This window comes from Rhinolophus sinicus, chromosome 10, assembly GCF_057876585.1.
Source record: "Rhinolophus sinicus isolate RSI-liver-muscle chromosome 10, RSI-T2T, whole genome shotgun sequence".
Classification (NCBI taxonomy): domain Eukaryota; kingdom Metazoa; phylum Chordata; class Mammalia; order Chiroptera; family Rhinolophidae; genus Rhinolophus; species Rhinolophus sinicus.
Window position 1 is genome coordinate 9,366,220 of NC_142510.1, and position 26,618 is coordinate 9,392,837.

The following is a 26,618-nucleotide window of genomic DNA, read 5'->3' on the forward strand; positions in this document are numbered from 1 at the left end:
CCATCAGAAACTTGGAACAGCCATCGATGAAACGTCCTAGCTTTGCCCAGGGCCACAACATCTGTGTGGGACCCTCAACACCCTCTCGTGTCACAGGCTGCTGTCTGCAGAACTTGACAGAGAAGAGGCAGGTTCCATCACAAGAAGTAAAACCCTGCATCTCACCACGTTCAATGCCATCAATACAATACATGGAATGATAGCCAAAACACTGTGCCCCACTAAAACATCACAGCTCAGAAACGTTCCAGTGTGGGGTCTGGAGGCTTGGGAGGTAAGGTCATCTGAACTGATGGAAGCTGTAACAGCTTTCAAGGAGGGTGAACGGAAGCAGGTACTACAAACATCTGGTTACAGCAACCTTCTTCAACTAATAAACCTTAAGTTTCTTTTAACTTTAAAACAAGGGCATTTTTCCAACAGAACCTTCCAAGTCACTCCATCCCAAGAGGACAGAATATATTTGACGATTCCCAACCTCATAACTAGACACCTAAGTAATCAATCTAGTGGACAAAGTGACAGCTGTATGAAATAAAATGATTGATTTACTAACCTAGTCACTAACTTCTCCAAAAAATCCAGGCGGTAACCATGCCAAAAGGGATGAACGGTTCATTCATAATTTTCTAAAATTAACTGTGCTGCCCATGTCCCCAACTGAAGGCCCCATTTCCAAATCATCCCTTGGCATCCTGCACCTTCAGAGCACTCTGAGGTTGGCTCACATGCACTCCGACTTTGGCCCTCCCTCTTACTATACAGGAAGTCAGCCCAGCTTTCACTGCTATAGGGAAACCTTAAGGCCCAAAGCCCGAGTCACTCAAGTTTGATGAATTCCAATAGCGCCCAGGAAAACAAATGTAGGCGGCTAGTTCTTTTTTTAAAGCCTGGACTTCGTTTGATTACATCAAAGAGCTATTCAGATATGGTGACCAAAACAAAACTGCAGACAAGCCCCATAGTTTTTTGGTTTTTTAAATTATTTATTCATTGAATGATTTAACGTGTGTACCACTACTCCAGCTGGGTAAACCACATTGAAGAATTTGACTGCAGGTCTTTAGATTCAGCCAAATGCTTTCCATTAATTTTGCTCTATAAAATACTAAACATTAAGTTTTTAATGCTTCAGTCATGCTCAGAACACTGCTGTGTAAGGATGAATTCAACCCCCTCATGCCAAGTTAGGGTGACAGGAACAGAACGAATGAGTTATGCTGTCTAAAAGAACCAGAGAATCTAGCTTAAGATGAGAAGAGGTTCTGTTCCCCCAAAGCAAAGTGTTAAGTTTTAAAATTCAGCCTACAATGCTCTCAAGAGACTGGGGAAAAAAAGAAAATCAACGTTATTTAAAAAGTTCCACATAAATATGCAATCTTCCATGATTTGTTTTGGATCTAAAATGGCACAGAGACCGGTTTCAAAAATCTAGCAGTCAGAACTAAGTTTTCCTAAGAGAAATCATTTCTCTTTCCACTCTTAGGTGTCACGGTTAGTCTGTGCTCAGGGAGCACATGAGAGAGCAATGGAACGGAAAAGGAGGGGTTACAATTAGGTGACAAACAGCATTTGAGATTTAATGTAATGGAAAAAAGCAACGAATGCTGAAGTTTTTAAAAAGTTTAATGGAGCCAATAAGGCATATAAATTGTGTTCTGGCAGACATTAAGACCTGCTTTCTCTTACCAAAGAAAATGGCACATGTTTTATCAAAATTTGACAATCGAGAGTAAAGGGTACTGAGATTAAGCGTCAGAGCACCAACTAAAACAAAACAACCCAAAAAAATTGTCACTCAATTTGGAAAGAGGAACTAGAACCAAGGCATAAAGGGGAGAGTAAATATGTGTTCCTCAATCTCAAAATCCTTTAGGAATAGGGGTTCTGGCCACTTGTGAGCAACACATCACACCACCAAACCCCAATTCCAGAATCTAAATTTACAACCATAGAAAAACAAAAATAACTTCTAATGCATTTCTTGGTATATTCCAAAGGGAAGCTTGAAAGTATTCATAATACAGAGGCTTGTCCGTTTTCAGGTAAAATGACAAATTGCTATAATTCTTCCTATTATATCCAAGCAAAAAAATGATCCACTTTTGCAAAAATTGAGAAATACCTCACTTTCATTCCTAGTTTTAGTATGGAACTGACTTTTTTAAATAAGGGCTATATCGATAATACAGAATTTCGGTTCGCACAACATTTCCAACATTCATTCACATCCCACCCAGTTAATGAATATTATGGTTAACTTAGCAAAGTTTCCTCACATAAAGATGTTACTAAATGGCTGCAGAATTGCAAACTTGAACAATGTGCTGTGAGTAAATTACTGGAAACCCTTGCTGATTCGCAATGGTGTTTTAAGGATAAAAACAGGAAGTAACTGATACTGGACTACAAGTTTGCAAGGAAACGTTTTTCACTGTCCTACTTGATATATATTATATAATAATATGATAGAATAAATTACAGTACCTGGCAGGCTGACATCAGTTCTTCATCTATGAGAGACTATCATTCAGTTCAAGGTATTAAAAATGAAGATGAAACATGCTCTAAAACATTGTAGCTACAAGAGGTCGTATATTTACTCAAAAGAGGAGTCTATTGAGAACTTTTATTTAGGTCTACCTAACATCTAGAGAACCTCCATGCGATTCCATCTTTTCCAGAATGAGATTCCAAACTGCATTTTTTAGGAGAGGGACCGGAGAGTTGGGTTTTGCTATTGGTGACCACATTATTAGCAGATGAAAGACTTTTTTTTTTTTAATCTTTCACCCACGCCAATGGAAACTGCACAAAGTAGAGCACCCATGAAAAATATTAACAGGACAGAAAGACTGGAATACCCTCCCACCATCCATCTCCCTTCGCAAACTCTAAACCAAAAAGCCCCTTCTCCAAGTTCATGAACTCTTCTACTCAAGGTCACCTTGAGTACTGTCTACATGTTAACATTTACCGTAAGGATAGTACCCTGCGTGGGAAGTAGTACTTGTCTTTAAACTGAAGAGCTTAAGCCTACAGGGTGAATCTGGGGGAGATTTAATAATATTGCTACTCTTAGAGCACTAACACACACAAAGTGAATCCAGGAAAGTTCTGTGTATTGGTTCAATATTTAGTACTAATTGCATAACCATCGTAGCACCTCTGTACATCACACAATCACCAGAATTAGCAAGTGCTGTGAAAACTAAACACAGGGCATAGTCCAATAATTCGAAGTCGCACACTGTTACTATATAGAAACCAGGTGCATGGTACAGCGCTGCTGCAAAAATGGAAGGCTAGAGATTTGACAAGGAAGCCAAATCGTGTGTTTTAGACAATTCTGGGAACCTGGCAATATTGTTGGAAGCAAAATACTCAACACAGCAGGAAATGGACAACGAAAAAAAGAAAAAAGAAAAAAAGCATTCTAGAACCAAATAAACATCTGATATTTCCTTTCCCTTTGAGAATAAATACAGTTAAGGTCACTTTTAGCCTTGGAACAGATATATATGTTTGCCTATGATGAACTTCCTAACCACTACACGGTATCTGATGTCCTCTGCTAGGGGTATAAATTTTAAGAAAGCCATAGTTACAAGAGGCATCTACTGTCAATACCTACAACTTCCTTTTATGGCAACCACTATAGAATTCACGTGTCTTAAACAGTGAACAAGGGAAGATGGCCTCATGTTTCCTTTGCAATAATAGTAAATGTTGAGGATCAAGTGGCTTTCAAGCAGCATGGTGGGTGTGAAAATGTTTGCGGTTTAGATCATTCTGTTGCGTTTATGGGTTGGTGAGTCTGTAATGACATCGCCACACTGGGCTGAGGTACGCTTTCTAGTTCCACCATTGTCCAAGTGGAGTGCCATTTCTTCTGATATGAAAGTGTTCAAATCGACATCATGGAGTCCATTTCTCCTTCGACTAGCACTGGATCCACTGCTTACATGTGTAGGAGAGCCTGGGGTACTCGAACGCACGCTTATACTAGCCATTGCACCACTAAGACCTAGGAAGAAGAAAAAAGGTTTTAGAGTTGCTCAATTATCGAACCCTCTTGAAAGTAACCCACTTCACTTTCAATGTTGTCATAGTGTCAAAAGATGTCTGCCTGTTTTCCTCGTAAGGGGGCCCCAAGGAACAGTTAAGTTTTATTCTGGAAAAATGAACCATCGGGCTTTGACATGAGAGGTTTTATTTGTTAATACTACCAGTATTTTCAATATTGGTTAACTACCAACTACTGGAAGCTTATGTGGCACGCACCATACTAGGTGTATAAACAGATCATAAAATCCTCCCATCTACTCTCTTTGACAGCTGAAGACAGGAGGCACTTGCTTTATAAATAGGACATTTTGGTTATCAAAAGTCACCATTCCAACAGACCCCTCTGATGTGGGTGTGGGTGTGTGAGCACACGTGCACATAGCGGCACAAGCAGTCATTTCCAGGCCTGACTGGGCTTGTTGCAACATCTCTAGATAAGGTGACTTCATAATTTATCACCCAAAACAGTACACTGCCAAACCCGGAAAAGGATCACTATTAAAAATTCTGCGGGACATGAAGTACAAAATGAGTCTGCCCTAGACAAAAAGAGCTGTATGATCACCCAAAGTCTGACCTCTATTTGGCAGATACCCCTTAGGACAGCCTAACTCATTATGGTCTATAATCCTTTGGAGAAGGGGGGAGGGCAAAGGTGGCATAAAAAAATCCTGCTGCTTTGCTTTCGTGGGTAAGTTATGAAATGCAGAACAGACCCAGCACTCATTGCTGGACACTCATTCCTTAGACTCTTGAACAGTTAAGGAGGCAAACAGATGTTCCACTCCTAAGTGTTCAGGATAAACCTGTAAAAGGCACATGAGGCAAGAAACATAAACTATAGCACTGAACTGAAAAACCTAAGATCGCTAACAGTGGGTTTTCCGTCTTATAAATTTCACCTTATGCTATTCTAGCCTCATACAGGGATTTTGTTATTGCTTGACTAAATTTATATAACACGATCTGGTATAATCAATGTTTCCAAAGAACAGGACTTAACATAAGCTTAGAGGTTGATTTCATGGGGGCCCATTCTTTTTAGTTTTATGCCCTGTAAATACGATTTAAATTTGAACATCAATTGGAAAACAGATTCTGCTTCCTACCACATCCAATCTCTCTAATTCCCTGACACTGTTCTCGCTACAAATAATCTGTGAACATTCTCAAACCCAGTCTCAACCACCTCCCATATGCTGCTCATGTTCTGTAGCCCACACCTCTCCCGCAAACTACTCTAACCAACCAGTCCCCTCGCTGCGCTCTCTGTAGAAGATGCATGCACCCCTCCCACTGGTGGCCAGAAGAAATCTGATGGTGTCCCTCTTTAAGCACTAAACACCTTTCCAAGGTTAGCACCTACTTAAAAAATAATAAAATACACGCACTAATATTGGAGACTTCATGTCTAGCAGTAAGTACTTTTCCATTTTATCCTCAAAACACCCTATGACATCTGTATTATCTCCATTTTGTAGATGAAAAACCAAGATTAAGTAAGTCGCCCAAGGTCACACAGCCAGTAAGCAAGATCTGGGACTCCAACTCATGCAGATTCTATATTCCTAGTCGCTTATACTGCCCCCTCTTAAAGTCTAAATCATTTTAGCATGGAAGTGGCTTGAGGATCTAGGCCCTGGCCTGCCTCACGTCCCATCTCTTTGACAGTTCTTCTCCCTGCCCTCTTCACTCCCTCCCCCCAAGACTGAATCAGATGATCTGCAGTTCCTTAAAATGGTTGGGCCTTACACCTCCCTTTCAACATCTGCTCCCCACTTGTTCCTCCGTCACCTCCTCCCCTCTGAGACCTCTCTCCTGGTTCTCCTACCTCTCCTTTTTAGTCTCTTGCTGGCTCCTCTTCCCTCCTGCTCGAAACTCTCCGCTCCTTCCTCAGTGGCCTTTGCGGGCGTCTCTTCTGCCCCTGACAGGTTGGTGATTAGCCTTGACCCCTCCGCTTACCCATCGTTTTCCAAATCGGTGCCACAGGAGCAGACACTTCTCCTGAGCTCAAGGACCCATCCATTTTTCTAACTGCCTGTTGGACACCTCAAACTTAACATTTTCAAAAGGAACTGCACTTTCTTCCCCGGCCCACAGGTCGATTAAAAATAAAAGGACAAGCAGCATCTTAAGCTCATGTTATACAGCACAGTACAATCATTCGCTTCTTCCCACAGTGTCTTTTCATCTCTATCTAATGAATTTAATACAGTGCCTGGCACATAACATTCATTCAATTCTGAAAGAAAGAAAAAATGCTTCAAAGTCCTACCCCTCATTTTGAAATCCAAAGCTGTTGACGTTTATTCACCTCTCCAATACCAGGAAAGAAACTCGGGTGGCTCGCTTCACTTAAAGCTTTGCCATCAAGTTAGAAATGCTCAAATCGCTGGCATTGTTTTAAAGTTCTTCACCAAGACAGTCAACTCCTTGAGGAGAGCTGTGCCTTCTTTCTAATCTCAAAGCTCATAACATACTACTAAAGGTGTCCACATTCTTTAAACGATAAACCTTTTCATACCTGGGTCATAATGCAGGAAGTCCTAAGGTAATTATACTGCGACACTTGGGCCTTCAGCAATAAACTGGGCTACTTCAGTAATTAAAGTCAGGATGCCCTTTATCATTCGAAACCACAAAAAGAACTCAAGAAACCCCACCCCAACCAAGGCCCCTCTTAAGGTAGGAGTTCCATGGCAGTATGTTTAGCACCTAAGGACAAATACCCAAGGCTCATAAGCCACTCCATCAGAAGTGAACAGGCACACCAACTGCCATTCTCCATGAAAAAGAAAAGTGTAAACATCAATTTGATCCATTGGAAAATTCCCCAGGAACTTCCAGAAAACCACAATCTTTTTTCTGTTAGGTGTATGGAGTTCAGTTTGACAGCAAAAGTAAAATCACAGTGTGCAAAAGGATCTATTTATTACCTACTCTCAGCAGTGAAAATTCTTTTCAAACTTTATCTAATCTTCCCAAAAAAAAAAGACTTCACAAGTGTCACAAAAAAAAAAAAAATCAAGATTAACAACCAAAAAATATGTGTATTTTAAACAGCCCAAATTTTATTTTATAAACCAGTGACAGCTACTAGAAGATGCTTTAGGAAACCTTAGCTAAACCACATGAACAATCAGGCCTATACAAGTACAGAGAATCTAAACATGCTTCAGAACTAAGAACGAAGTTGTACAGCCCAAGGGCATACAACTTAAATTTCTACCAAAAACACACTTTTTCAAAAGGGCTAGGGGAATATCAATTGACAAAAGCAGTAGAACAAGTAGTATGATTAGACAGAGAAGTCTCAATTGCTTAATACAAGATAAAACTTAATCAGTTTTAAAGTTTCTGTATCCATTTTAAATGATTAGTGAAGGAGGGGGGTGTAGATTAAGATGGTTTAATCATACTTTGAAAAGAAAGCTCCCACGGGAGTTAAAACAAAGTTACAAGTCCAGGTTATAGGAATCTAGGTTACATGATAAATTGTTAAAAGTAGCACAAAACTATTATTTTCATACCAAGTTCATGCTTAGGGTAATAAGAAAATCCTGTTTTCAGAATGACATGTGGTTCCAGTTTACCAGCACATAGTTAGGTCACATATAGGCAGAGAAAGAGCAAATGCAGAAGCAATCCACCTCCCCTTCCTCCACCCAGCAGCCCCTGGCCTGGAGGCCGCGACTGTACTCTCTCCTTGCTTCCCACCCACTTCAGCCCTGTGAGAGCAGAGGGCTAGCCCTGGAGGAGAGAAGGCAGACTGTTATTACTGTTGATCCACTCAGCACAGCTTCAGGACCCTCTGCAGATCTGCTCCACCCGTTTTCTCATCTCCAGCAGAAAGCGGGGATTTGAAATCCCCATGACTTAAAGTGGTTAACATCCTGACAGGGAACCCTAAGAAACTGGCATTGTTGCATTTGAAATGAATCGCACATTCAAATGGTTACCACTCCCTTTGCACAAAGTTGTGTTCTGAGGTTTTAATCAAGAAGCACACGTGTGTAAATGTGGTGTTTTAAATGCACCAGCGGAGGAGTTCAATCACTGAAAAAGGAATCCTACTAGGAAGATTTTGGTAATTTGAAGTAGATACCACTCCCCACCCCAATCTGTAAATTGTAATACTGAACTTTTATTGAAGCAAAGCACACTAAAATCAAACCAATTACAAAGATACATGTGTCACACCAAGAAAACATTTTCAGTTATGCTGACAGCCCAAAATGCTTTCAATTTTCAAAGACAGTTTTAATGCCATGGGAGAAATGCTCACGACGTTAAAATGAAAAAAAAAAAGCAAGATACAGTACCATATATGCAGTATGATCTCAACTATGAAATAATTTTAATATTTACACATTGAAAAAAAGACTGGAAGAAAATGCACCAAACATTTAACTGCAGTTATCTCTGTATATAGTTGGATAACAAGATACTGAATTTTTACTTTTCGGAAACTTTCAAATTTTCCAAGAAATTAGTGTTTATAAATCAGAAAACTAGTGAAAAAATTAAACTCTAATGTTGAACTGCTTCCCAACTACCAATGGGTTATTAAGTTAAGTACTAGGTGAGTAAACTTGGCTTTGAGGCAAGGCTACTTGAACTCCTCGATGAAAAAAAATTCCAACAAAATTTTATTGCAAGTTCAAAACAATCTTGTATCATTTGATGTTGGAGCTTTAATTAAGTCCTACACCTCCAGAAACTTCAATAATTAATATCTAATTTTAATAAATAAAAAATGCCAACTTTTCCTCAAAAATTTTAATGCTATCTTAATTGCCTTAATTGCTCTTTTTCTTACAGGCTGGTCTGAACAAAGGGCGTAATTTAGAAATTCCAGCCTTCAGAGGAATTAAAGAAGATTCTTTGAAATAACCAATTTTAAACAATTAAGAAATAAGACTGCTTTGGTGCATTAATCTCTTACATCTTATGTTCCAAATAAGTTATTAAAACATTTTACTGTTAAGTAACTATTGACAGTTCTGTTATTTCAGGAAGATGCAGACCAAGACATTCAACAAGCATTTATTAAGAATCTAATTATTCCACACACTGCTAGGAGTGTGGGCAAGAGATAAAGGGATTCTATAAGATGGATGGAATAGAAATCCCCGCCCCCACAGGTCAGTTCCAATTAATCCTCTGCAACAGAAAATTGCAAGGCATTTCTTTTATACTATATTATTAGTTTAAAAATACCTAACACCTAGTTAAGTTAGTTAAGCCGTCAAAATTTGCTTCTAATATTTATCTTTATAAATGGAAGGTACGAAGAGTGATAGGAAAGAGGGAGAAAAAGAGAACGAAGCACAATTACTTAAATTTCTTCTTAAATGTTCTGGGTCTCAATTGGAAAATTTTACCAGTAAGATTTGTTCTCACCAATATTTGGTGACTTCTAGTACCACTCCAGTGCACACAGGCCAAAGAATAAATGATACAATAACAAAAGCTACAATAACCTGTGCTCAAAGGAAAAAGAAAATCCTATTGGTTCAAGCTGCCTAGAATCACAGTTGTCCATAAACTCTAGGGGAAGAAGGTATCAGTTTTATGTGTTGCGCATGACACAATGGGGAATTTGGCTTACATTTTTTTCTTGGTAAAAACTCCTATCTGACCTTATACCCCACAATTTCAAACGACTGCACTTTCTTATCAGACCCTACACGCAGTTAGTTTATCCAGATCTAAGAATCTGTCAAGCAACTTAATGATTGAAATGAATTAGGGTCTCCTCATAGCCCAGAGAAAGACTTTGTTAGACAAAAGGAGAAGGCAGAAATGGAGCCCATTAACTCCTACGGCAAGGTCATTCCTGGACTTGTATATATACTTGCCTGGGCTTATATATACTTCAAACTGTTTAATGTAATTCTATTCACCTAGACACTCCTTGAGATTATTTGATTCATCTTTGTATCACCTGCTCCTACCAATAAGTGCCTTCAATAGAGTGCTTGGTATTTACTGTGTTCAGTAAACGCTGGGCAAAATACAGAATGACAATATAAACTATTTTTAAATGACCACAGCTTCCTCGGGAGGATTATAATTGCAGAAATCAGAATTCATAACACTACATCCACCAAAAAAAAAGTTTTCAAACCAAAAAGACGTCAGACTTCAACACTCACTAAGGAGCTAATCTTTTAACTCACAAGGTTCTTTCTTTAAAAAAGAAAAACTTTTTTCTTTCTTTTTGAAATTTTCCTGTATCATATTAAAAGTTAGACTGCCTACACAAGCAAATGCAGTAGCCCACTGTTTTTGAACTTGTTTTAAACATGAAAGGAATTTAAAACTGGACAAGGTGGTATTTTAACACCAAATGCCAATGACAGCAATGTTTCCCCCCGGACACTAGACCCTGTGTGTTTGAAGCCTTTGAGTTTGAACTGATGAATTTTAGAGAGAGGGTCAACACAAGCCCAGTGGGGTTGCTTTCTAGTACTGCAGTCAAGAATGTTATCAATTTGACTTTTGGAACTAAAATCAAGTGTCTCTGATTTTTATAAAACAGTCTGAACCAGGGCCAGAAACTTACCAAGACCATCTATGAGATGAACTGACTGAGAGCAAGGCTTTGAATCAAGTTATCATGAGTGAAGTCTGCGTTGGCGTCCTGCTTCCTCTTCTAGACAGTGTCTCCCTCTTCCCCCTCCATGAACACATGACCCATTCTTGCTCTGGACCCTTTCACCTCATTTCCATGATGGCAAACCAATTTAGAATGAAGACACCAATCTCAAGCAAAGGCTTTCCAGACACCAGTTGGACCAGCCAACTCAGACCCTCTCTCCATCCAGTAGAAAGAACATCGCCAACCTCACTGGTTTATCATCAACATGAAACAAGCTCAAGATCTTAGCAAGTAACGTAAGTAGTTAACAGTAAGTTTTAAATTACCCCCCTCCCTATGGAGTGACTGCTGCAATTTAAAAAGCCACCCTTATTGAAAAGGGACAGGAAAAGTATGCCCAAAGGCCAGTGGAGCTCCAGGTCTAGTTTTGCACTAATGCCACCCAGAGGCCAAGAGGACCCTCAGCAGGCTTAGAACTCTCCAGAAGTCCTCCTCCTCTCAAGCAGAGGACACTTACAGTGTTGTAGGACAGGTACTTCGCAGAATTCCTCATTTAATGGATCACTTCAGAAACAACGTACGTCACCTTTCCCAAAGGAGAGTACTGCCTTGGAGAGGTTCACATCTGGCCCAAGGTCATACTGGGAAAGGAGCCTATATACAAAGCCTAAATAAACACTCTTCCTACTGCAGTCAAACAAATACAGCAGGTCACAAAGCCTACTGATCTTCAAGACTACTGAGCCAGATTCTCTTAGGGGGAAACACCAAGAAGAGACACAAAACTCATGTATTTTCTCATGTTTTTAGACGAGAAAAATAAGCCTGGAGCCCTTTCCCACCCCACTCCCCAGGCCTACCAAGGGAAGGGGGAGAGAAACCCCAATGTACCCACACACAGGCATAGTGGTTAAGAGCATGCACTTGGGAGCCAGACAGATTTAGAGCAACTATTCTACCACTTAATAATCTGTTCGATTTTACCCAAATAAACCTTTCTTTATCAGTAAAATGGCAATGACCCCAAGGTAAGTGTAAGGATTAAAGGAGACCCTCCTTAGCAGGGGTGCTGACACCAAGTAAACACTGAAAGAATAGGTCTAACGGTGACTCATTCTCAGGTCCCACTCCCAGTGTCAGCTGTTCTCATTTGAGTTTACTTTGTAGGACTCTTAAGGTACATCTGTTACGTTCTATCCCTATTGCTATCTTGGGATCTGTATCCCTCCTCAGGCTTTCTGAAGGTTCTCTGCCCAGCGTTGCACCCACTCACAGGATAGACTTCTGAACTCCTGTGTTAAGCTCAGAACACATCTACACCAGGTCCCAGTAAAGACAGAAGCTGTAAGACAAGGCCCCTGCTCTAACGTAGCCCCACTCTACTGGAAGGGACAGCCATGGAAACAATTCGAACTGGGAGAGCAGACGTCCAGTTCAGGGAAAGCTTGAGAGAATGGGGAGAACTGAAGGATAGCTTCCTCACAAAAGAGACTTTTGATCAGTCTTAAAAGGCGAACAGGCAAAAGGAAAAGCTTAGAAAACAGCATGAAAGTATGGCTAAGAAACCTGACCCCCAGCCAAGACCAAATCACAAGGTCCTTGCAATGCCCTGCCTTTTCTGATTTCACCCTACAGGCCATAGGAAAACAGAGGTGATTTTTTTGGTGGTGACTAGATCAGCTCACTCCAGTGGCCCCAGGAAAGACAGACTGGCAAGCGGGTCACTCAGGACTGGGAAACAAGCAGGAAGGAGATTATTGCAAGAGCCCAGGGCTCATCTCCTCCAGAGAGCCTTCTCAGAACCCACAGCCAAGCGGCACTGTGAAATGTCCCTTTCTATCCCGAGAACATCTTACATACCACATTCAAGACATGAAGATAAATATGTTGGCCTCAACAGACAAGGAAGCACTCCATGCATTTATATATTCCCAGACACTGCACAGAATCTGCCAGGTACACATCTGCTAAATAGCTAAATGAGGAAAAGACGTGTGTTTGCTGTGGTTGGGGCTGGAATGATGAGTCCAGTTTGAAACCTTGTGTAAAACAAATGCCTGTGGGACACCCAGTAGAGACCTCCACCAGAGAGAGGAGTGTGAGGCACACACGTTTGGCAGTCAGGACTGAGGGTCTAAACCAGAAGTACAGATTGTGGACATTAAAACTGAGAAGGCACTTGAGGTGCTTGCAAGTCAGTGAGAGAACCTGAGGAACGGTCAGAGAGGCCTAAGTCATCTCAGAAGAGAAGGAAAATCCTAGAAAAGAGAGGTAACTAAAAAGAGGGATAATGAGAAAGGTAGAGAACCACAAAATGGTTCAGATGATTTGGGTCTATCTGAAATCTGTTTACATTAAGAGGAGGTGCCAGGTATTAATACAGCACTCAGTAAATTTCCAATAATGTTCTTATTTTAAGACAAGCATTAACAAGGCAAAGACAAGGAAATCAATTTAGCGCATGCTTATGTGTTTGATTTCTCCGTCAGTTTAATACCCAGATGACTAGATCCCATGGCACACAGAAAATAAGCAACATATATTGCAGACAAGTGCCAAAATAAAGCACTGGATTATATTCTTTAAGCCTCAATAACCATTACTTGGCGGTTTTGATTGAAACTGATAACCATAAATTGCTGTACTTCTGATTGAAACTGTACTCAGACTAAGGCTGCTGAGGGTGTGATCAGAGAGGGTCATCACATCCTCACCGTCTACGTGAAATACCCTACAAATACCTTACATCTCTGCCCTTTTTCTTCAAATAAAGGGCATTTTTTAGGTACATCTGGATGTGTTTGGTGCAGGTGAGAATTTAGGAGCTGATAAAGAAAAAACTACAAAGGGTTATCCTTATAAAAAGTGATACATGAGGTGTGTGGAAAAGAATATATGCATGTGACCTCCTACACTCATGTTTGCTTCGATTATAAACTTCGGTCTGCCTCGATATACCAGTTCATTTCCTGCGTCCCCTCTTGTACTCCACAACCTCATAAATGTAACTTCCTCTAGTGTAGAAGTCCAGGACTTCAATTTGACCTCACATTTCATATATTTGGCTCAGCAAATTGTATGCAAAACCGAATTCTGACAAGTATGTACCCTAGTTAAGATGTTTCCAAATACATTTTAAAAGATCACCTAAACAATTTTCACTTCAATTCACAGACGATCCAGGTCATCAGGACACCTTACTATAGTCATTAAGCTGCATGACTTAATTAACAATGACCTAGCATTAGAAATCATTCAAATTACTTTAAATACTCAAATCAGACTAGCATTATCCTCAATATACTGATGTTCTCTGAAACCACTGGAGCACAAAACTCAGTATAATTTATGTTCCTGTCTACTGTTTCAAGGGGTCCTATTACTTCCCCACAACATATTGTTTTCACTACGTTAATTCGATGCATGAACCCTAGGAATGAGAGTACACTGAGTCTCCAATATATTCTGGATTGACACTACTACTTGGTAAATTTATTGACGGGAAAGATTATTTTCCTACACAGCTTTGTAATTGAACTTTCCTAAACCCTCACAATTTAAAAATAAGTCAAAATTATCGAGTCCCTTCCTAAAACCACATCATTAAAACTCCCCAAGTTCAGGAAAATAATAAATCACAAGTTGAACAGTTTCAATTTAAGCGAATGTAAGGGGAGTTGGAGGATATAGTTGTTTGGGAGTGGGGCTGGCTTGCCCTTTTTACAATGTATACAACTGCACTAAGATTTTATAACAAGAGTGGCACTGATGTTTCTTAAAACTGTTTTCTACAGTATAGCATAATACAGAAAAAGGACACTTTAACAAGAAGTATGGAATGAATCATAAATCTACTTGATAAAAGAAATGCAGACTGCTTAAGGAAAGACTACTACATCAAATACTATCATGCATTAAAATTAATCTCACAAACTATGTAGACTGCTATTCAATTTTTCCAAACTTAATGGTAAAAGATGTGAAACTCTGTAACTCAACAGAAACAGAACAATCTGTTTTTTGCCTGAGTTTCGAAAGTTCTGGTGGCATAACTATTCCACTATTAGAAATAACAAGTAGTTTTAAGTAACCTCATCCATACATCATGGACTTTCTTGCAATGTTTTTGTATTTTAAACTTATCAACTCACAATCACGAGGGGCAAAAAAACCCAACATTTTTCCAACCCTATGTTCTTACGGGGGTTTTAAGGTAAAGAATCAAGATTTGCTAGAGAGAACAAGCATCTCTGTAAGAATTAAAGCTTCAAAGATATACAAGCCTTTTGCATATATCCCACAATTTTTCTTACCAGATTACTTAATATTTTAGATGACCTACATACACTATGGCCCAGAAATGGTTAACTTTTAACAGGACTCTTGACCTAACTCACTAATCGCATATGCTTAGTCACTTGCACAATCCATGTTTCCATCTTGGCTTCAACCAAATCTTGTTCTGTTGCTTTATTTTTACAGTAGTAAACGTTGTCCTATCCAAGTACCTCTCCCAGTTCTTTTAAATAAAAAGTCTGTATTAGAGAGCAACAAGCAACAAGAGACTTACTGACTACACATCCCAGGCTTCTCCAGTAATAATTAAGCCTAATGACCAAGAATGCCTTTTTATGGCATGTCTGGCCTGGGGAGATGGTGATGGACCTGTCCTCTGCCTGTCCTCACTATCAGGGACCTAATAGCAAGGACCTAAGGGACAAAAGACATAAGGAAAGTCCATTATTCTTACATCTGTCCACTCCCACTTGGGTCATCAACTCTCACCCTCTACAGGCACACTCAGTAACTCAGGGTGTCAAAGGGAGTTCCTGTGAGAGCTCGCCCAACAATTATCTGCCTTATTTGCCTGTCGTTAACCAGGCTCTCCAGACAATTATTAACGTAGTAGAATTCTTAAAAAACATAACTCCCTCTTTGACTCAGAAGAGTAAGAAAACATGTACAATATAGGTGCAAAGCAATAAATTCTAATCAATGTTGCAAAAGATTCTGTTATTGTAACACCAATAAGCTCAAACTAACTTTCTAAAAACATTTTTTAGGATGGGCTAGCTAACATTCAAAAACTGCCCATATAAGTTCTTAGCTTACATTCTATTTAAACATTTCTAGAGCAAGTAGTTACTATAATAGACAAAAAACAGACAATATATCTGAACCTAAACCTAAATGTGAAAATGGATCCACAGGCACACTCTTAACCATTTTTCCAAAGAAATATGTTTAAACGGCTTTACCATGCAGAGCTATGGCTTCCCGGAAGGGTTGCAAATCAGTCTCTACAGATGAGCTAGTTTCCGTTGAAGTAGCTCGGTTAGGGGACACTACAGTCAGTCTTGGGGGAGCTCTAGAGTTTCGTGGTGGAGGAACTTTTCCACACAGGAAGCTGATCAAATCTTCTCTACGAATAGTTCTTCTGCGCTTTTTAACCCAAGCCAACACATCCTTATTGCGTCGCTGATAGCCAATCTGAATTCCAATATCAAAACTTCGCTGATGGGTATCCACGCTTTCTGTTAGAAAAAAAGAATAAGAAAAAAGATACATGATAATCAGTAGACACAGGCTGCATTTCCTTCTAAAGAAAACCATTTCACAAGTTAACCAAAATGAGTATCATGAAGTACGGGGTTCTCTATTATGCAGTAACCTATTAAACTGCATTGCATTTCGTTTGGGCTTGAAATGTTATACGTGACATTTAATAACGGTCTAAATTCAGTTTACAGTTCACATAGTCCTAGAGTTTCTGCCTTGTTCTGTAAAATTTTTTTAAACAGAGACTACTTACTGTCAGCCGAATTACCATTTTTAAAATGCTATTCCCTTAAAAAGCTTGCTATAATCTAATTAAGATAGCTTATTTAATAACGCTAATGATGGGTAAACTATTAAACGTTTATTAGTACTATCTATACTCAGCTTCACCTGAGAAAAACAGTAATACGAATACCTTGAAAGCGGTACTACTATCTCCTTATTGCAAATGACAAACAGATATTGAGCACTGAATAACTCCACCAAGATCACAGAAGAATATATACAGGAGCGGGGACTTTGCTCCGGAGTGTGTGGTTCTTCAGAAAAGAGTGAACTCTCATGAATTCTAAATAGGAACATCACATCAATCAACAGATAACTAAATACTGCAAATCACTCAGGCCACTCTCCCCAGCACTCTCCACGTCATTTCAGACACGCTCTCCTCCTGACAGGTTCAGCACCAAGGATTGGGACACACACACTGAAATCAGCGGCAGGCATTTTAGAAATCAGGAAAATTCTGACTGACTACTTACCAAACAGCACGGTGGAAACAAAGAGTTATACTCATTTCCCTACACACACTTTCACTTCGTTCTGCTTCCAGTTCCCAACAGTTTTCCATTAACTCATAACCACTCCATTCCCAAAAGACATTGCCTTAAAATCTCTCAGACTGGCCTCCCAGTCTCCCTGTAAATACTGAACTCAAGTTTTCAAAAAGGCGATCCCTGCGCTTCAGGGTTTTACACAGTTGGAAAAATAGTAACTGGAAATTTAAGTCACTGCAATTGGTATTTAGTTGAGCTGCAACACCAGCAGAAAATCACCAGTGTTATCATTAATGAAATTAAAGACTGTTCCTTTATCTCCAGACCTTTTGTAAAAACATGAATTCTTGTGTAACACAATCATTCATCTATTAGTTTTCCTGGCCTTGATTTTTTAAAATTCCTTGTGTGCTACATCAAAGGTGGACTCCGAAAGGAAGCGCAACAATCAATGAAGAGCTGTGTCCCAGAAATAAAGACAAGGAAGCAGACATCACAAGGCTCCCAAACTGCATGAATTTGCATCATTAAAAAAGATGGCAAAAGGCCAGCACAAGCAGAACATTATTACAAGGCCGACTCCTTAGCAGATCATCAGTCCTTATTGCTAAAAAAGTAAAAAGAAAAATGGAAGTTGTCCGTGGGAGCACTCCTGCAAATATTAAACTCCACTGATCAGTTTGAGAAAGGAGATTATTCTAATTTTAAAGATATAAAAAGCCACTCATTTCTCCAGTGTCTCACTAGGTGAATAATGGCCAAGTTCAACGTGAATCACTGTCTTCTGATTTCTCATTTCACATAAAGGAAGCAGGAACTATTTTAAACGTAATGGCATTGAAGAGGATATTATACCACCTTCCTATCTCTTAAGTCTTAAAGACTTAGATGAAGTCACCCTCAGAGAGGTAGATAAACTCTTTTTTTTTTTTTTGGATAAACTCTTAAGATGACCTTGTCAAGCTGTATCTAGATCGTAAGTGATTCTGAAAAGAGCTGGAAGAATTTTAAGAGAAATCAAGTCAGTGAGAAAAACCAAGTCCATCTCATGGCACCACAGAACAGAGGAGAAACATAAAATATGTGAATCTAGAAGCAAACAGTTTTTTACAAACCTACCCTACACCTGAAAGAACTGTTACAATCAAGCTCATAACTGGAGAAGTTTCTCTTTCCAAGCAGAATGACTAAGGAAATTTTATTTTTCAAGAACCAAATGGAGGTAGGTCCAGAACTGGAAGTACAAAGGGAAAAAAGTTGGAAATATGAAAGGGATACACGGAACACGCCTGAAGAAGGCTTAAATGGTACAAAGTAAGATGAAGCAGGCATGTAAATGTACACCTGGCAAACCAGACAGCAAAAAAAGACACTAAGCCTGATACAAACACCCAGAGTCAAAAGGAAAGGACCCCATGAGGTGGTTTAAAAAAAAAAAGACCATCCAGGGAAGAAAGAGCTTGCAAAGTTTTTGTGTGTTTTGATTGAGGGCACAAGGAGGCCTCAAAAGTTAGATCTTCAAGGGGCTGATGATTTAATCACAGCTTTGAACAAAGTTGGAAAACAGTATTCACTGGTTTCGATGGAAGACAGCTATATTAATAAGTGGTAAACCTCTTAAATTTTATGCAACTGACCAATCCTTGCACCTCAAAAATTCTGCACAAGTCTCAACATTAGACCCAACCAAGAACACTAAAAATCAGGCATCTTGTGAACACTGACTTTTACAGGCTAGAAACAGTACAAGAAAAGCATCTGTAACATTTAAGGTCTTCTGGTGCAGGCTTTTGCACTCCCTGAGCATAATTTGGTTTTATATCATTAACAGCATATCCTGAAAACCAAATCCAATTACTTTACCACCCAGAATAATCCAATCTCAGTTATTTCCCTAAATAGAAAACCTCATGTTGACAGTAAAGCATTTGAAATACAGTCCTTATGTTCAGAACTTTCAAATTTTACTTGGTTGAAAATAAAACCCTCCTGTCATATCTTGAACTAAGTAGGAGAAACCTAAATGCTTACTGAAGAATCTTAGGCATGACTGGACTGGATTTAATGTAATCATGGGTTAGTTTAGTGGCCAGTTGGATAATAAACACACAAGAACGGCCTCCTGAAGGCTCGCAGCTAAAGACTGCTTTGAATAAATCTGAACCCTGAGAATACAGACACCCAAATTCTAGAAGTGCATTACACAGAAACAGTGGGGACAGTCTTGGGTCCAACACTATCTTACTGACACCAACGTCACTGTGGAAAAGGGCCATTAGCTTGAAGGTTAGGGCATCAAAATGGCCATCTAACCTTTAAGCACAACACATCATTTCCTCATTCAAGAAACAAACTGGCTCCTGCAAGTCACAGGACATGTCCCATGTTTCATATTTTTTAAAATGCTTTTTAGATAAGCAGCTGAAAATTAACTCACGAGATTTTTAGCAGTCTAATACTCCCACCTCTGGCAGAGGACAGCAGACAAAGAATCACCATTTGAGGTGAAGACCAAATGCAAAACTTTCTTACATGATATACTGACAAAATTCATCAGATTCCACTGTTTCTGATGCTCACAAGCCTTATGTGAGTCAGCCAGAGCAGGTATCCCAATCTCATAAATAAAAAACAGAGGCCCTTGCCCAAAGTTAGGTTAAGTGACCAAGCATTTTTTCCTTAACAATAGAGAAGCCATTTCCCATTCTCCTTAGAGGTCTACAAACCAGAAGAATACACTGTTAGTTCAAAACAACACTTCCAAGGACTGCAAATGACAACAATATATTTGAACTTAACTGAATGAATCTGCACTAACTAACCGACATGTCTGCCATGGGGGGGGGGGGTGAGGCGGGGATGGATATTTAAGATGTTCCATTAGAAACAAAGATCTCAGTCACAGCCAAAATGAAACATTTTCCAATTGTCTTGAGAAAATAACTCCTATGTATTCCCTAACTTAGTACCAAAACTAAGCACTAACTTCTAGTTTCTTACATATTTACTTAATCTTCACCCACCACACAAAACCAAGGACAGGAACCAAGGAAGAATCACTGCAGCCACAGTTGCCTGGCATCCAATCCTCCTCCCTTTCCTGAAGTTCCTCCCAATTTTTGTCTGGATAGCTCTAGGGAAGCTTCCGCTACATGTGCTCAAGGGGTGGAACACGTGGTTTAGTCCTAAATCAATCCCAAACCATGGCTATAGATACGGGTTCTGAGCAAGCATGTGCCACACCTCTGGCCAACAGACTACGTAAGTCACTTGCTACCGTTTTCCCGAAAATAAGACCTAGCCGGACAATCAGCTCTAATGCATCTCTTAGAGCAAAAGTTAGGGTCTTATATTAATTTTTGCTCCAAAAGACGCACTGGAGTTGATTGTCCGGCTAGGTCTTATTTCCGGGGAAACACGGTAGCAGCTCCTGGGAAAGGAAGCTTCCGGACTCTTCTAAGCTTCCATGAGTGGCCCTAGGACGTGAGCTGCCAACACTGAAACCAGCCTGAAGACAAAGCTCACACACGCACGTACATGCACACAGAGTGCAGAGCTACACAGCCAGGGAGCTGAGCCACTCCATTCAGGCAACCCCACCCCTGACCTGCAAGTTATAGAGGAGCCAATCCACGTCCCTACCACTGACGCCAGCCTTGTATTGTTCTGATATTTGCAGCCAAAACATCCTTTTACAGAGAAGTTACACATAAGAAAATGACTGTCTTCTATAAAAACTCAGACATAATCTAAAAATGGTATTAGTAACTGAGGCTACTGCTCCTCCGTATTAAGTTTAATACAACTTACGACAATGTTTCTAGTTATGATCCACACAAATGTTTTGAATAAAGTCTTGAAACTCAGTAATACTTTTTTGCAGCAAGGACAAACACAAACCAGCTCCAAAAAAAACACCAAAATTTAAGGAACCGAAATTCCAGTTACCTGTCACCAGGCAGTATATGCTCTCCCTGACCATTTGTTTATACATCTCTCACCACTTGGCCCACAAATTTTCAGTATGTTCAGTTCACTTTCAGTTTATATTTAAGTCCAAAATGGCCACACTGAAGTGAGGCACCGTATTATAAAAGGATTTGGCCTCAAGGTATCTTAAAAATAAGGATTTAAAGGGCATCAGACTATTTTTGTCAGAAATTCTGCCTACATTTAGCCCTTTCAGGGGAAAAAAATGAAGAAAGTATACACCACAAAGCTTATTCCAACACGAGAAAAAAAAAGTGAAGACAGCAAAATAAACCAAAATATCTTCCCTTCCTCCTGAGAACTGCCCGTAGCCAGAAACATCTGAAAAATAGAACTTGACCTCCAACAGTCAACTCGAACACTCGAATACTCCTGTATACTGGCACTAAACTAAGAGCGTGTACTCTAAGTTGGGGGTATTGATCCCCACTTACAGTTGAGAAAATGAAGGCGCACAATGGGGAAATATCTTGCCCCATTATCTGCCTCCAGGATCTTACCACTAAGTAGTAACAGTAACAACAGTGTGAACACAGACAATCTAACTGTAGACTCCATGAAGACGCTGGCCTTCCCCAAACACTGTTCGAGTTCAAATGCTGTTCAGGGAGAGACCAGAAACATCTTTAGTATAAACCACACCAAGAGAAAGCTCTCAACATATGTGGTGTAAGTCAGTATGTAACAAAAATTTCAGAAGCAATTTTAAAACATAAAGGGACCAAGAAATGAGGCACAGCATAAAACAAGAATAGAAGAAAAACAACAAGCTAAGAGATGATGCTACGGGGAGGGATCAAGCACAGCTCATCGAGGCTGACGAGCGAGGACATCAGCGCTCACCACACAGACTGACCCTGTGAGGCTCCGGGAAGGCCTGTCTGTCCTGGAGGACAACCAGCCCAACCTCTCTGCTGAGCAAGTAGCCCCAAGCAGAAGGAATCTGGAATTAGATAAGGAGAATATGTACTTCCCTAATGAGGAGTCAGGAAACAGAGCTTGAAACCGCTTTTCCAAGAAAAGAGGGGGGTGGAGGGGCCTTAAGGAAGAAACAGGCTTGACCAAGTGTTTCCCAGGTAAGCCAACCCAGGCCAGAGTAAAATGACCTCAGTAACTTTTCACTCCCTTCTTTAGTTACAAATACCAAAAAATGTACTAGGCAAGGGAGACACAACACGACTGAATACTGAACAAACATTACCCTCTTTAGATTTACCAAGTCAAAGTAAAAACAAAAACTAGCAATCAGGATTTTTCTTCCCCTTTCCAAAAAAAAAAAGGACGTCAAACTCTGGTCCTACACTTTGTGGAGTAGAAAGAACCATGAACTCCATTTTGTTGAATTCTGTCCACACTGAGGTTGAACACAACTCTCCTCCAAATCCTTCCAGCCACATTCCAACCAAACTAACTAAATGTTCAATTTTTCAAAAGCCCACAGGCAATCAAAAGGGGCCCTCTGTTAGGCTTTTACCTCAATGGGACCTTCCAATGTGCTCATTCTAGAGATTATGAAGAAGTGGGTGAAAGCACCAACCTTTCCCCAACCTGAAAAATGAGCCACTTTTTGCTTGCTAGGTAAGCGCTTAATCATACAAAATACAGGAGCACTGCCTACTTAAAGGGATCCCCCCAAATTTCCCCCCTGTAAATTACATTTAAACATTCAATCAGAACTGTGAGCAGTGATTTAAATTTACCACTACTTAATTGTGCATCCACTTGTGACACTACCTTGGCTAATTTTATTAGTCCTATTTAAGGTATCTCATTCCCGTAGCTGAATTGTGTTCTCTGAACACCACACCCTGAAGAGGAAGAACGTGAGTCTCTGCAGAACACGAGGCTCTGCGGAACATTATCCACGCTCCTTAAAATCAGATAAAAAATAATGTTGCTACACTACCAAATTCCACAAACCACAACTACCCTTTCTTCTATCAGGTAAAAAAGGAACGCATTTTATTTAACAAAAATAGAATATAAAATAAGACTAGTTAAGTCTAACAATCCAGTACTTCCAATAATGCAAGAACCTCATGTGATTTTTATTTTTAAAAACCTGAATGCTTCTCATTAAGTTTTCTGAACAAAGCAAACTAGGAAATTATAAGCATTTTTAAATCAAGTAATCAAATTCGAGATTATTTCAAAGTTCAGCTTCCAAGCCCATCTTATGTGAAGAGTTAGCATTAAAGAAAACTGCTAACTTTAGTCCTAAAGGGGTACATTCTAGGAGTGCACAATAGCACCAAAAACTGAACAGAAAAGCCAGAGGACATTTTTTGTATGGCCTAGGGAAAAAAAAAAAAACCTGGCACATAGAAGGCGCTAAATATGTGGTGCCTTCCTTTTAAGAAAAAAGTTAATTTCAACAGAGATAAACCATGGTACCCCTATATAACAGAACGCTACTCAGCAAAAGAAAACAAAAGGTACTACAGTACTTATTAATGCAGTGTGAATTCAATGGATCAGTTTCAGAAACATTATGGGAAGTCAAAGAAGCCAGACACAAAAGGCTACAACTCTACGTTCTAATTATTGACACTATGGAAAAGGGAAAACCATATATACAGCAATCAGATCAATGCGTGCTAGGGGTTGGGATGGGGGAATAGTCTATTTCATGTTTGTCAAACTCAAGCTATACATCTTAAAAGGGTCAATTTACTGTACGTCATACTCTAAGAAATGAGTATTTGAAAAAAATGAGTTGTAAGTATTACTTCAAAATTCCCTGTCTGGATGAAACCAAGAGCCATTCCAAAGAATGCCCGAGATCCTCAAACACTGATGGATGTTAAAGCAAATTTACTTAGGAGCCAAAATTTAAGGAACTCAGCTTTATAAAATCAAAGCTGACCACTAGGGCACCATTTAATGTTTCCCTTTTCTTGATAAGCCTGGATGGACTATTCATTTCTCATTCCCTAAAATTAACATTCTATCCACCAGTTTCAGTTTCCATTCTCAAATTACTGTCCCCAAAAACTGCAAATTCTACCCAAGAAATTTCACAGTAAGGGCTATTTTTCTTATAGAATGCTACCATCGTGTGCATGTTCTTACACAAAAATAAGGATCTGAGACTCAAGTCGTTTCGCCACCTGTGCTTCAACCTACCGTGGTAACTTTGAAATGCACAAAGTTCCATTACTATTGTCAGCAGCTTCTAGAAGTTCAAAAGCGTTTAATTACATTTTTTACTAAGATTAATAGTCAAATTCAAATCTTTGGTCCATAGAAACCCTGCCAAAAAGCAAATCCAAATTTCCAAATCTTCAAAATCAGCAAGGCTCAAAATGCAAACCCACTGTCACTGAGAGCACAACAGGCAAGAACGTTTACTTATCTTCATGTCATCAGAGGGGGGAAATTAACTCCAGAAAGGCACTGCCATAAAACACAACTCTATTAACTCTGACAACAGATTTCCTGCCAACAACACACAAGTAGATATAAGGTAGTTTTCAAGACATTTTATGAAGTTGCTAGGAAAGAGCAGCATGCTCACGTGGGCACAGGTTATTACAATCAGCTAGTTCCCAACACACTTAAACGCCAGATGAACTACCATGCTGTGAGTTGCCTACCTCAAGAATCTTTCCCATGAGGTGCTTACAAGCTCCCCCCCACCTCTGTGCCACAAAACCATAAACTCTTTCTTCCCTTGGGTACCTTTTTCAACAGAAACCTCCTCTCACCCTGTCTTTCAGCTCTGGGCTTCTCAACTTTGGCAATACTGACATTTGGGGCACGGGACAGGGGAGGAGAGGGGGCTGTCTTGTGCACTGCCAGATATTCAGTAACCCCCTTTCAACAATGACATTAAAAGATGCCCCCAGACATTACCAAAGGAGTGGGGGGGAGGGGCGGAGCGTCAAAATCGCCCCGAGTTGAAAATCAGTGTGTGATCTAGTTAAGACCACCCACCGTCGAAGTTTCTAAGTTGCGACATATTCAGGATTAGTCGTTCGATTCAGAAGCAGAAAACACTCCGGCCGTCACAGTGCAGGTAAAGGTGGCCAGTGCACTTGGAACGCAGGCCTTAAACCCTGCCGCAGGCTGCCCTTCCCCTTAAGCCGGCAATGCAGCAAGGTTATCTTTACCTTTGTAGAGGTTGGTGACGGCGGTGGCTGCGTTTTGGAAGGGGACCCAGAGAGAAAGTCCTGGCTGCTGACACACTCGGTCTGAAAGAGTGACGAAAAGGAAGGGACAGAGACAAAGACAGAGAGAGAAATGTTATTCGAGCGTCAATCACTCCGGAACGGCCATATTAGGTTTCGCCATTTTGTTCAAGGGTTTCGGGATCCCACAGCGACTGGGAGGATGGCAGGAAGGGGGTCGCGGCGGGACGCATGGGGGAGCGGCGGGCCTCGGAGGCGCAGCCCGGGGCTGAGCCGCTGCGCAGGGAGGCGCCCCTCAGTCCCCGCCCCGAGGCCCGCGCCGGGTACAATGGGGCGGCCCTGCTGCCTCCCTTCGCCATTTTGTGACTGGGGGCTCCTCCCCTGCCCTCCCCGGCCCGGGGGCGCCCGGGTGCCGGCCCCGAGGAGCGGATGGTCCCCGGGCCCGCCTCCAAAGAGAGCTACCCCCGCGTCGGCCACCGGCCTCCCTCGAGTGCCCCCTTCCGAGGACCTGCCTCCTGCGCCGCCATCTTGTGGGGAGGGGGCGGCGGGGCGGCGGCCGGAGCAGGGCAAGCGGCCCCGGGGCTCTCGGCCGAGGGTCGGGGCCGAGGCGGCGGCGGCAAGATGGCGGCGGCGGCCCTCACCTTTATAGAGCTGGGCCACGGCGGTGGCCGAGTTCTGGAAGAGGTGCCACAGCTTCTGCTGCTTGTGTTCGGGCTGCGCCGCGGCCGCCGCCTCCTCCTGCAGCTCCGGGGGCAGCTGCTCGTCCTGCTCGGCCTCGGCCAGGCACTGCCGCTCCCACTTGGAGAACCAGTGCTCGGGCCCGTGCTCCTGGATCTCGGCCTCCCCCTCCTCCTTCCGCTCCTCCATCCTCCGCGGCCTCCCGCGGCCTCGCCGCCGCCGCCGCGTCCTCCTCAGGCGGGTCTCCCGCGGGAGCGTCGTCGTCGAGTGGCCCGGCGGCGGGGCCCAGCGGCCGGCGGCAGCTCCTCGCGGCGGCCCAGGCCTCCTGCTCCCCGACGGCCTGCGAGCCCCGCCCCGCGGCCCCGCGCTGCCCGGGACGACCCCCGCCCCGGACCTCCCCACACCTGGGCCCCGCTGAAGGTCGCCGCGACCGGATGACCGCCACCGCCCACGCCTCGCTGTTCCTAGGCCGACTACCGCCCCGCCATGGCGCTGCGGACCCCCTAGGGTCGCCGCCGGTGACAACCGAGCCCTCCGCCCAGCCCGGCCTGCGCAGCTGGGGCAACCCCGAAGACTGAGGAACGTCGTCGCCGGCACCGTCGACGCCTCTGCGGCTGCTGGTCCCCGCCCTCCCCCGCCCACATGCTGACTGGAGAAGCACCGCCCACTTGGCCCCAGATCCCCTGCCCGATTGGGGCGCGCCCGCTCTGAGGACCCCCATTGGTCCGATCCGACCGGTTCCGCGTGCCGGTGTCTGAATACAGCACTGTGATTGGCTGCTCTGCGTGTCTGCCTGAAGTGGGGAAAAGGACT

At 41.7% G+C, this 26,618-nt stretch overlaps 1 protein-coding gene across 1 annotated transcript; it reads right to left on the reverse strand.

The window, feature by feature from the left end:
* Positions 1-1,608: 1,608 nt before the first annotated feature.
* On the reverse strand, positions 1,609-26,427 carry HAPSTR1 (HUWE1 associated protein modifying stress responses). Its single transcript, XM_019718823.3, has 4 exons — positions 25,769-26,427; positions 25,110-25,190; positions 15,931-16,206; positions 1,609-4,027 (listed from the first exon to the last, which is right to left on the reverse strand). The coding sequence occupies exons 1-4, from the start codon at positions 25,992-25,994 to the stop codon at positions 3,783-3,785; spliced, it is 828 nt and encodes a 275-aa protein (XP_019574382.1). The 5' UTR covers positions 25,995-26,427; the 3' UTR covers positions 1,609-3,782.
* Positions 26,428-26,618: the final 191 nt, after the last annotated feature.

Coding starts and splice junctions, on each gene's coding strand:
- HAPSTR1 (XM_019718823.3), bottom strand. CDS start 25,994: ATGGAGGAGCGGAAGGAGGAGGGGGAGGCCGAGATCCAGGAGCACGGG. Junction 16,207..25,109: donor CGTCACCAACCTCTACAAAG/GTAAAGATAACC, acceptor TTTTTCTAACAG/AAAGCGTGGATACCCATCAG. Junction 4,028..15,930: donor GGAAGCCATAGCTCTGCATG/GTAAAGCCGTTT, acceptor TCTTCTTCCTAG/GTCTTAGTGGTGCAATGGCT.